Source organism: Strix uralensis, chromosome 32, assembly GCF_047716275.1.
Source record: "Strix uralensis isolate ZFMK-TIS-50842 chromosome 32, bStrUra1, whole genome shotgun sequence".
Taxonomy (NCBI): Eukaryota; Metazoa; Chordata; class Aves; order Strigiformes; family Strigidae; genus Strix; species Strix uralensis.
In genome coordinates, this window is record NC_134003.1 from 2680292 (window position 1) to 2691530 (window position 11239).

The window sequence follows — 11239 nt, forward strand, 5'->3', positions numbered from 1 at the left end:
CCAAACCCCCCCAACCCCACGCGGAGGGATCGTCCAGGTGCCTTTTCTGAACGTTTATTTTTTTTTGGGGGGTGCGGGGGACGCACCCGAGACGGTGATTTAAAAATTAAAATAAATATCAGCGGGGACACCCCAAAATCCCCCCCCCAAAGTGGGGGGCGAGGCTGCGCAGAGGACGGGGTGACCCGTGGGGGTGTCACCCCCATCTTGGGGTGAACTCTCCCCCGTTTGGGCTCCGTCCCCGGTCTGGGGGGGGCCCTCACTGCTCCCCGCCGGCCGCGTCCCCGCGCCGCTCGTGCTTGGACCCCCCCAAACAAGGGGGTCGGGGGGGCACGTGGGGGTCGCTCTCCCATTGTTGGGGGGTCTTGGCGACGATGGCCAGCGCGTGCAGGGGTCCGGCCAGCTCGGCGCGCAGGGCGGCGTGGACCAGGCGATGCCGCTGCAGGGGGGGGAGCCCCGCGAAGCGCCCGCTGACCACCACCACCGCGAAATGGCTCTCGGCTCCGGGGGGGCCACCGTGGCGGGGGGTGTCGTCCAGCAGCTGCAGGTGGGTGGGCTGCAGGGCCGCGGCCAGCTTGGCACGGATGGTACGAGCCAACGGGCCCTCGGCACCCATGGCTCGGAGCCCCCGGGAGGTGGCCACCAGGAGGGGACCCCGCATCTGGAGAGGGGGGGCTGCAAGGGAGAGAGAGAGAGAGAGAGAGGGGGGGGTTGGGGGGGGCTCGGGGGGAGATGGAAGTAGGGGGGGGGTGTATGGGGGGGTGTATGGGAGGGTCAGACCCTGTAAATGGGGGTGGCAGGAGGGGGGGGGGACTTTGGGGGGGGCCTGCAGGAGCAGAGGGTGTGAGTTGGGGGGATTGGAGGGGGGGGGTTTGGGGGGGGTCTGTGGGGTCAGACCCCATAAATGGGGGTGGAAGGAGGGGGGGGAGTTTGGGGGGGCCTGTAGGAGCAGAGGGTGTGAGTTGGGGGGGGTTGGGGGGGGGTCTGTGGGGTCAGACCCCGTAAATGGGGGTGGCAGGAGGGGGGACTCTGGGGGGGCCTGCAGGAGCAGAGGGTGTGAGCTGGGGGGGTTGGAGGGGGGGGAGTTTGGGGGGGTCTCTGGGGTCAGACCCTGTAAATGGGGGTGACAGGAGGGGGGGGGTATGTGGGGGGAGTTTGGGGGGGCTCTGCGAGGTCAGGCCCCATAAATGGGGGTGGCAGGAGGGGGGGTCGGAGGGGGGGGACTTTGGGGGGCCCTGCAGGGGCAGAGGGTGTAAATGGGGGGTGGCAGGAAAGGGGAATGGGGGGGTTAAGGGAGGGGGGAGTTTGGGGGGGCCCTGCAGGATCAGCCCGGATCTGGGGGGGTCACAGGGCGGTCACTGGGGGGGGGGGGGGGAAGCAGCTGCAGAATCAGACCCTGAAGGCGGAGGGGCCCCCCCAGACCGGAGAGGGGCAGCAGGGCCCGATCCCGCCCCCATATGTAATGCAGGGGGTGCCCCCCCCTATGCGATGCCGGGGTGACCCCCCCGACCCCCCCCCGGTCCTCACCCGCGCGCCGCCCCGGCTCCCTCCGCCGCTGAGCACGCTGGGAAATGGCGGACACCGGCCCCTCCCCCGTCACGTGACACGGGCAGGACCACAGCTCCCAGAATGCCTTGCGGCGCCTTCCCGCCTGCGGGCGGGGTGGGGGCTGCGGGGTGCGAGGCCGGGGGGTGTCACTGGGTGTCCCTGGGCACCCCCCCGCGGGCGGTCCCCTGGGTGTTGGGGTCCCCCCCCACCCGGGTGCTGCCCCCTGTCCCCGCGCAGGACCCTGCCGCGCCCCAAGGGACACCCAGAGCCCCCCCCCACCCCCCCGAACCGCCGTGGGCACCCCCAGGGGTGCTGGTGGCTTGGCCGGGTGCGGGGTGACACCGTCCCCGTTGTGAAAAAGGATGAATTTCCCCCCAAAAAAAGGCTCCTGGGGGATTTACGAGACTGGTGCCCCCCCCCCCCCCCCGAAAAAGTTGTCCCCCCACCCTTGTCCCCTCTCCCTGGGGGACCTGGTCCTGGAGCCTCTGTCCCCATCCCTGTCCCCTCTGCTTGGGGACATGGCCCTGGACCCCCTGTCCCTGTCCCCAGGGTCACAGTCCTGGACCCCTTGTCCCCACCCTTGTCCCCTCTCCCCGGGGACACAGCCCCGGACCCCCTGTCACCGCCCCTGTCCCTGGGGACAAGGCCCTGGCCCCTCTGTCCCCATCTCTGTCCCCTCTCCCTGTCCCCCTCCCTGGGGCAACTCGTCCCTAAACCCACGGACCACCCAAGCCCCGCCCCCCTCCCCTAAGACCACGCCCCCTACTAACCACGCCCCCTGCACCGCCTAGACTACGCCCCCAGCTTCCCCCGCCCTTCCGATTGGCTGCAGCCCTTCGCCCCTCCCCCGGCGCTCGGGGCGGTTGACGTCATCACGCTCCGCCCCCCGCATGCCCTTATATGGCGCGGCGGGACGGAACCGGGCGGGGCGCGGCGGCGGCGCCACGTGACTCCGTGGCGGACCCGGGTGGGGACAGGCGGGGTAGGGGCACGCGTGGGTCCCTGCGCCCCCCCCCCCCCCCTTGCGCCCCCCCCGCCCCTCCCCGTGTCGCACACGAGGGTCCCTGCACCCCCCCCCACCCCTCCCGTGCACGGAGACCCGTGGGCGGGCCCCGCCCCCTCACGCGGGGGGGTGCCCACAGCCCCACGCACACGCCCCCCCCCCCCCGAGGCTCCGTGCACACCCCAACCCCCCCGGCCCCGCCCCGCAGCGCAGCCGGTTCCTCCCCCCGGGGGGGGGGCGGGATCGGGCCGGTTCCCCGCGGGACCGTGACCTGCGTGGGGCGGCCGGGACAGGGACAGGGACAGGGACAGGGACAGCGCCAACCGCCCCCGGGGCTGCCCGGGCCGCCGGGACACCCCCCACCTCACCCGCCCCGGGGACCCGGCCCCCCCCCGCCCCACTCCGCCGCCAGCCCGGCCCCCCCGGAGCCTCCCGGGCAGCCCCCGCGGGGAGGGGAATTAACTTTTCTCTTTCTCCTCCTCCTCTTCCTCCTCCTCCTCCTCCTCCGCCGCCGCCGCCGCCGCCGCCAGTCCTTCCCCGTCCCTCCGTCCCCGCCGCACTCCGCCGTCCCTGCCCGCCCCCTCCCGCCCGCTCCGGGGGTCCTTCCCCCCAGCCCGGGGTCCCCCCCTCCCGGCCGGGCTCTTCCTCCAGCCCGGGCTCCTTCCCCCGTCCCGGGGTCTGATCCCGATCCGGGGCTCCCTTCCTCCAGCCCGGGGGCTCCCCGCTCCGAGGCTCCTTTCTCCCAGCCCGGGGGTCCCCCTCCACCCCCGGACTCCCGCCTCGATCCCGGACCCCCTTCTCCATCCCCGGCTCCTTCCCAGCCCGGGGTCCCCCCTCCGTCCCCAGACTCCCCCCTCGATCCCGGGGGCTCCTTTCCCATCCCTCCATCCCCGGACACCCCCCCGCCTCCATCCCCGGGGGCTCCTTTCCCCCATCCCGGGGGCTCCCTGCTCCGGGGGTCCTTTTTCCATCCCTCCCTTCCCGGGGGTCCCCCCTCTCCATCCCCGGACTCCCCTTCTGCATCCCGGGGCTCCTTTTCCCACCCCTCCATCCCGGACCCCCCCTCCTCCATCCCCGGTGGTCCCTTCTCCATCCCGGACTCACCTTCTCCACCCCGTACCCTCCCTTCCCCCCCGGCTCCCCTTCCCCTCCATCCCCATCCCTCCCCCCAAGACACCCCCTTCCCCCGGGGGGAGGGGGGGCTCCCCCCCTCCCCTCCCCTCCAGCATGGCCCTGGCGGCGGGGCCGTGGCCGGAGCCTCCTCTTCCCCCTCCTCCTCCTCCTCCTCCTCCTCCTCCTCCTCCTCCCGGTGGCCCGGAGGCGACGGGGAAGGCTGCGGGGGATTGCCTGGTGTGCGGGGACAAGGCGAGCGGGAAGCACTACGGGCAATTCACCTGCGAGGGTTGCAAAAGTTTTTTCAAACGCTCCGTGCGCCGCAACCTCTCCTACAGCTGCCGGGGGGGCCGGGACTGCCCGGTGGATCAGCACCACCGCAACCAGTGCCAGTACTGCCGGCTCCGCAAGTGCCTCCGCGTGGGGATGCGGCGGGAAGGTGGGGAGAGGGTCCGGGAGAGGGTCCGGGGGGGGGGCAGGGGCAAGGGAGGGCTGGGAAGGGGAGAGGAAGGGAGGGAAAGCGGGGGGAAAGTCGAGGGAGAGGGGGTGGGAAAGGGGGACAGAGGGTGGAAAAGAGGAAGGGAGGATGGAAAAGGAGAGAGGGTGGGAAAGGAGAAGGGATGGAAAAGAGGGAGAGGGGATGGGAAAGGAGGGAGGCTGCGAAAGGAGAGGGGATGGGAAAGAGGAAGGGAAGATGGAAAAGAGGGAGAGAGGCTGCAAGAAAGGGAGAGAGGGTGGGAAAGGGGAAGAGGGGATGGAAAAGAAGGAGAGGGGATGGGAAAGGAGAGAGGGTGGGAAAGAGGGAGAGGGGATGGAAACGAAGGAGAGGGAATGGAAAAGAAGGAGAGGGGATGGGAAAGAGGAAGGGAAGGTGGAAAAGAGGGAGAGAGGCTGCAAAAAGGGAGAGAGGGTGGAAAAGAGGAAGAGAAGATGCAAAAGGGAGAGAGGGTGGAAAAGAAGGAGAGGGGATGGGAAAGAGGGAGAGAGGCTGCAAAAAGGGAGAGAGGATGGGAAAGGAGAGAGGGTGGGAAAGAGGGAGAGGGGATGGAAAAGAGGAAGGGAATATGGAAAAGAGGGAGAGGATGGAAAGGGAGAGAGGGTGGGAAAGAGGGAGAGAAGATGCAAAAGGGAGAGAGGGTGGAAAAGAGGGAGAGGGGATGGAAAAGAGGAAGGGAAGATGGAAAAGAGGGAGAGAAGATGCAAAAGGGAGAGAGGATGGAAAAGGAGAGGGGATGGAAAAGGAGAGGGAGAAAAGATGGAAAAGAGAGAGAAGGGATGTAAAAGGAGCGGGGATGGAGGAGAGAGGGTGGAAAAGAGGGAAAGAATTTGTAAAAGGAGATGGGGTGCAAAAAGGGAGAAAGGCTGGAAAAGGAGAGGAGATGGTAAAGAGGGAGCGAAGACGGAGAAGAGGGAGAGGGGATGCGAAAGGAGAGAGGGTGGAAGAGAAGGAGAGCGAGTGCCGAAGGAGAGGGGACGCAAAAAAGGGTGAGAGGCTGGGAGAGGAGAGCGGGGGCTGCAAGGAGAGCGAGGAAGGGAGAGAGTGAAGGCAGAAAAGAAAGGGAGGGGGGAAAGAGCGAGAGGGAGCAAAAAATAAAAGAAAAAAAAAGGGGGAAAGGGAGGAAAAAAGAGGAGGAAAAAGTGCAGGAGCAAAAAAGAGAAAAAGGGAAAGAAAAGGAGGATGGGAGCGAGCGAGCCCGAAGGGTAAAGACAAAAGAGAAAGAGAAAGGTGAGAACAGGAGAGAGCAAAAAAGAGAAACCAAAAATAAAAAGAGAAAGAAAAAGGGAAGGGAGAGAAAGAGAAAGGAGCACCTGAAGCAAGAGAAAGTAAAAGGAAGAAAGTGAAAGTGGGTGAGAAAGGGTTGGCAGGGAAGGAAAGAGAAAGAAAAAGGGGAAAAGAGAAAGAGAAAACTCCTCTCCCTCTTCTCTTTCATTTTTCCTTCGCTCTTTATCCTCCCCCGTCCCTCAGCCCCGTCATTTCGGGGCGAACACCCCCAAATCAGGGAGAAACTTTCCTCGGCGGCGGCCGAACCCCCCTCGCCCGTCTCCGTCCCACCCTCCCGGGCTTCAGCTCGCGCCTCCTTTTTGCGACCCCCCAAATGCAGCATCATCCCCCCCCCCCACTCACCATCTCGGGGCTCCCTCCTCTCCCCAACTTTGCCTTCGAGGGGATAAACCCCCACTTTTTTTTTTTTTTAATTTTTTTTTTGGCTTTTCCCATGGGAAAGGCTCTGCCGAGGGAACCCGTTTCTTACCGCACTTAATTATCTCATCACAGAAACTCTTCTTTCCAACTTCCAATTTCTTCTGGGTTTAGCTTAGGCTCGGTTTATAGGTCCAGGTCTACGCCGAGATGGGGATAATTTACTTTTCCTCTGTGTTACATGTAGCCCAGGGACGTGGCTGTTAAAAAACCCCAGGGATTAGAGCGCAATAATACAGATATTCTTTAAAAAAATTAAGAATTTGGCTTTTTGAGCGAAGCGTCCGGTAAATCTCAAGTTCATTAGAGTCTGAATACGCGGCGTGACCAGGATTAAAATCGCATTTCAAGCTCCCAGCGATATGTCATGTGCCGGTCCCTCTGCCTCCAATCAACCCCATTGTCATATTTGGGGTTAATTTTATTTTTTTGCCCCGAAAGCAGCAGCTTTCAAGCAGATTTTTTGGGGGGTTTTAAGCCTGAAATGGTGCGTTGGAACATTGGCTTTGCCGCCGTGGTGAAACCTCAGCGGTGCAGCGTCGTCCCTGCTTGAATAAGGACCTGGGGGGGTCCTGATTTATATTCAAGGTCCTTATTTATAAATTTAGTATTTATAAATAATTACAGTGAGGGTCCAGGCTGGGCTGAGCCGCTTGACCCCCCCCCTGCTCTGCCTGATCTGACGAACAGGGGATTTATTCCGCAGCCCCTCGAGTTGGTGCCGATGGGCTGGTTTTTTGGTGTATTAAAAATATCCCCAAAATTCAAAAGTCACCTTTTCTAGCTTAAAAAAAAAGAAAAAAAAAAATCACAAAAATTCAGATAAAGTGGGAGGTGGGAAAGGGACCCCCCCAGCATCCCGGCACGGCCGCAGCGTCACACCCCGGTTTGCACAAATAAATGTGATTTAAGTGGGTTTGGGGTCAGGGGTGAAATCAGCTCAAGCCTAACCCTCAATTTTCCCTTTTCTTCCCCAAAAAGGCTGGTTGGATGTCTTGGGGGGGTGGGGGGGCAGATTTTTGCAGCGGTCCTGGGCACGGCGAGACCCGCTCGTAGCAAAGCTCTGCCCGCTTCACGCCGCCGGAGCCGGGGATTAAATCCCTGGGGAAGGAAAAAAAAAAAAAAAAAAATCCAGGCGAATTCCCTGCCCTGGAGAAACCGCGCTTAGCGGGGTCATTTGGGGTCAGATTTGGACTTTTTTGGTTTTTTTATCTTTGTTTTAATTCAGTATTGCCACAAGCCGCTGCTGGTGTTAACGCCGCGATCCAACGCGACGGGCACGGCCGTGAGGGATCCCCCGGCACGACCTTATTCCCCAAACAGGATCCCCCATTTTCCCCACCCCACCCTTTCACCCCCTTTTCCCTCTGATTTTTGGGGGGCTCCCACTTGTCCTGAGACGTGCGTGAAGCCACCGGTGGGGATGTGGCACCTCCAGGTGCGGGCAAACGCTGCGGATGCCCGTGGAAAAGCATCCGGGGGGGTTAAACCTTCCCCGGGGGATTTAATTTACTGCGTCGGGCTGCTCCGTGCCTCAGTTTCCCCACCCGCTCGTGGCCGCGTCGGAGCAGGGACACCCCAACTCAAATCGGGGTGCCCCGAACCCGCCGGCTCGTGCTCCCCGTGATGCTCCTTATCCCGGTGTTCCCAGCCGGGAACGGGCACCAAATCCAGCACAAAATCAGCAATTTGGGAGCTGGGCGCTGGTTTGGGCTGAATTTACTCCTTAATGGTGCTGCGGGTGCGAGCGCTGGGACGGGATTTATCTGCGAAAAGTGGATTAAATTTCAGCTTCCCCAAAAATCCTCCGGGATGAGACGCGGGGAACGCGAGGCCTGATCCCGCGGCGGGGCCGAGGGAGCTGGTTTGGGGGTTATCGGCTTGTTCGGCTGCTGGATCCGGCCCCGGCAGCGGTCGGGGGAGCTGGGGGTGGATGGAGCCGGGGGAGGGACACCCCCCCCCCCCCCCCCCAGCTGCTCCCGTGTCTTTTTGGGGCTAAAAAAGCTTGTTTTTCTTCCAGGACACACCCAACGGTTTGTAGCAATTGTTTTGCCCAAAAAAGGGGAAAAAAAAAGGGATGAGGGTTCGTGGGGATGCAAAGGGGGTTCGTGGGGGTGCAAAGGGGGGTTGGGGGGGATGTAAAAGGGTTTTGGGGTTCGTGGGGGTGCAAAGGGGGGTTGAGGGGGATGTAAAAGGGTTTTGGGGTTCGTGGAGGAGCAAAGGGGGTTTGAGGGGGATGTAAAAGGGTTTTGGGGTTCATGGGGGTGCAAAGGGGGGTTGGGGGGGATGTAAAAGGGTTTTGGGGTTCGTGGAGGAGCAAAGGGGGTTTGGGGGTTCGTGGGGATAAAAGGGGGTTTGGGTTTTTGTGGGTGCAAAGGGGGTTCATGGTGTTGCAAAGTGGTTTTGGGGGTCCTTGGTGCAAAGGGGGGGGTCTGGGCGGCGAGGAGGGGGCCGCACCCAGCAAGCGCCGCTGGGGTGATGCTGAGCAAGAGGGAGAGTTTGGGGTGAGCCGGGGCCGAGAGCAGGAGGAGGCCCCCAGCACCCTGATCTTGGGGCACCCCCAATCCCGGAGGACCCCCCCATTCCCCGGGACCCCCCGTTCCCACGGCCCCCAATCCTGACCGCTGGCTGACACTTGGGACTGTCACGCCGCATTAGGCTAAGCCTGGCTCAGAGCCTGCCCTCGCTGCGGGGGGCGGCGATGCCGGGGTGGGGGGGGGACGAGCGGGGGGCACCCGGAGGGGGGGGGGGGGGTGAGGAGGGGGAGGCCGGATCCCCACCCGCCGTACGGCATCGCCAAGAGGGAAAAAAAACCAAAACAACAACCCACAAATTTGGTGTTTTTTAAGCCCAAAGTGCAAATAACTCAAGGGGTGGGGCCTGGAGGGGAGCTCCTGCCCCCCCCCAGCATCTCCTTGGGGCCCCTCATTAGCACCATCCCCTTGCACGAAGGGGGTGACCCCCAATTCTTGCATGGGGGAGGGGGACCCCAAATCCAGCGCGCTGTGAAAAACTGGGTGGGAGCTGTCGGACAGGCAAGGGGTGGGGGGGATCTGCCCCCATTCTGGGTGGCACGTCCCCCCCTTTAACACGGGTGGGGGGGACACCCACAAGGCTTTTGTAATCCATCCCCTGGGGACCTTCTAGCACCCCTGGGTGCGCCCCAGCCTGCTGTGTAGGGAATGTAGAGGAGAAGGGGGGGGGGGCACGCACACACGTGATGGGGGGGGGGGTTTGGGGGTGCTGACCTCCTGCTCCCCTCCGCAGCCGTGCAGCGAGGCCGCATGGCTCACGCCCCGAGCAGCCCCGGCCAATACCCCCTGGTTCCGGGGGACCCCTACGGCGGCCACGGCTACTTAAGCGGGTTCATCTCCTTGCTGCTCCGCGCCGAACCGTACCCCCCGGCTCGCTACGGCGCCCAGTGCCTGCAGCCCAGCGGCGTGGTGGGCATCGAGAGCATCTGCGAGCTGGCCGCCCGCCTCCTCTTCAGCGCCATCGAGTGGGCCAAGGGCATCCCCTTCTTCCCGGACTTGCAGCTTTCGGATCAAGTGGCCCTGCTGCGGTTGGGTTGGAGCGAGCTCTTCGTGCTGAACGCGGCGCAGTCGGCGTTGCCGTTGCACGCCGCGCCCTTGCTGGCCGCCGCCGGCCTTCACGCCGCGCCCATGGCCGCCGACCGCGTGGTGGCCTTCATGGACCACATCCGCCTCTTCCAGGAGCAGGTGGAGAAGCTGAAGGCGCTGCACGTCGACGCCGCCGAGTACGCCTGCCTCAAGGCCGTGGCGCTCTTCTCCCCCGGTGAGGGAGTGAGGGGGGGGGCGTGGAAGTCAAGGGGAAGGGGCTTAAGGGGGTTGGGGGGGTTGTGGGTGAGGCTTGGTGGGGTCCCAAGGGGTGGGTGGGGTTGCGATGGGGTGGGGTGTCAAGGGGTGCTCAGGGAATGAATGGGCTGGGAGGGTGGTTGGGTGGGGTGAAACAGGGTGTGGTGAAATGGGGTGGGGTTTCAAGGGGTGGAGGGGGTGAGGGGGTGGAGCTTAATGGGGTGGGGTCCCAAGGGGGTGGGGTTTAATGGGGGGGTTGCAAAGGGGTGGAGCATCTATGGGTGTGCAAGGAGAGAATGGGCTGGGGGTGGTTGGGTGGGGTTTCAAGGGGTGGGGGGTCCCAATGGGGCAGAGCTTAATGGGGTGGGGTCCCAAGGGGGTGGGGTTTAATGGGGCAGGGTCCCAAGGGGGTGGGGTCCCAACAGGGTGGGGTCTAATGGGGTGGGGTCCCAAGGGGGTGGGGGTTAATGAGGCAGGGTCCCAAGGGGGTGGAGCGTCTGTGGGTGTGCAGGGAATGAATGGGGTGAGGGAGTGGTTGGGTGGGGTGAAATGGGGCGTGGCTAAATTAGGTGGGGTCTCAATGGGGTGGAGCTTAATGGGGCGGGGTCCCAAGTGGGTGACACCAATGGGTGTGCAGGGGACGAATGGGCTGGGGATGGTTGGGCGTGGCTAAACGAGGTGATGTTCCAATGGGGTGGGGTCCCAATGGGGTGGGGTCCCAATGGGGTGGGGTTTAATGGGGTGGGGTTTAATGGGGTGGGGTCCCAAGGAGTTGGGCATCAATGGGTGTGCAGGGAATGAATGAGCTGGGGGTGACTGGGGGGGGGCAAAATGGGGTGGGGCTGGGTGGAGCTTAATGGGGGGGGGTCTTAGGGTGGGACTTAATGGGGCGGGGTTGATGGGGCAGGGCTGGCTGGGCGGGGGGGCGTGTCCCCGTCGGGGGCGGGGCCGTGCCTCAGTTTCCCCTCCCGGCAGACGCGGTGGGGCTGTCGGACCCGGGGCAGGTGGCCGGGCTGCAGGAGAAGTCGCAGTGCGCGCTGGAGGAGCACGTGCGGCGGCAGCACCCCAGCCAGCCCAGTCGCTTCGGGCGGCTGCTCCTGCGCCTGCCGGCCCTGCGCAGCGTCTCCGCCCCCGGCATCCAGCAGCTCTTCTTCAGCCGCCTGGTCGGCAAAACCCCCATCGAGACCCTCATCCGCGACATGCTGCTCGCCGGCGCCACCCTCAACTGGCCCTACGGCCCCATGCAGTGACACACACACACCCCCCCCACCCCAACCCGGGAGGGGCACCCCGAGGATGGGACCCCAACGATGGCGACACCAAGGATGGGATCCCAAAGATGGGGACACCAAGGTTGGCACCCCAAGGATGGGACCCCAAGGATGGGACACCAACAAGGCGATGCCAACGATGGGGACACCAAGGTTGGGATGCCAAGGATGGGGACACCAAGGATGGGGACACCAAGGATGGGATGCCAAGGATGGGGCCCCAACGATGGGGACACCAAGGTTGGGATGCCAAGGATGGGGACACCAAGGATGGGACCCCAAAGATGGG

At 64.0% G+C, this 11239-nt stretch overlaps 2 protein-coding genes across 3 annotated transcripts; one reads left to right on the plus strand and one right to left on the minus strand.

The window, feature by feature from the left end:
• Nucleotides 1–38: 38 nt before the first annotated feature.
• BOLA1 (bolA family member 1) lies at nucleotides 39–1663 on the minus strand. The gene is made up of 2 exons (XM_074853029.1): nucleotides 1528–1663; nucleotides 39–675 (listed from the first exon to the last, which is right to left on the minus strand). The coding sequence occupies exon 2, from the start codon at nucleotides 659–661 to the stop codon at nucleotides 260–262; it is 402 nt and encodes a 133-aa protein (XP_074709130.1). The 5' UTR covers nucleotides 662–675; nucleotides 1528–1663; the 3' UTR covers nucleotides 39–259.
• A 2115-nt stretch (nucleotides 1664–3778) lies between these two features.
• On the plus strand, nucleotides 3779–11239 carry LOC141936202 (nuclear receptor subfamily 2 group F member 5-like). Of its 2 annotated transcripts, none has more exons than XM_074853009.1 (4): nucleotides 3779–4103; nucleotides 9132–9659; nucleotides 10655–11103; nucleotides 11191–11239. In XM_074853009.1, the coding sequence occupies exons 1-3, from the start codon at nucleotides 3779–3781 to the stop codon at nucleotides 10927–10929; spliced, it is 1128 nt and encodes a 375-aa protein (XP_074709110.1). In that variant the 3' UTR covers nucleotides 10930–11103; nucleotides 11191–11239. The 2 variants fall into 2 exon arrangements, with proteins under 2 accessions (XP_074709110.1, XP_074709109.1); XM_074853008.1 differs by having other exon boundaries at nucleotides 11162–11234.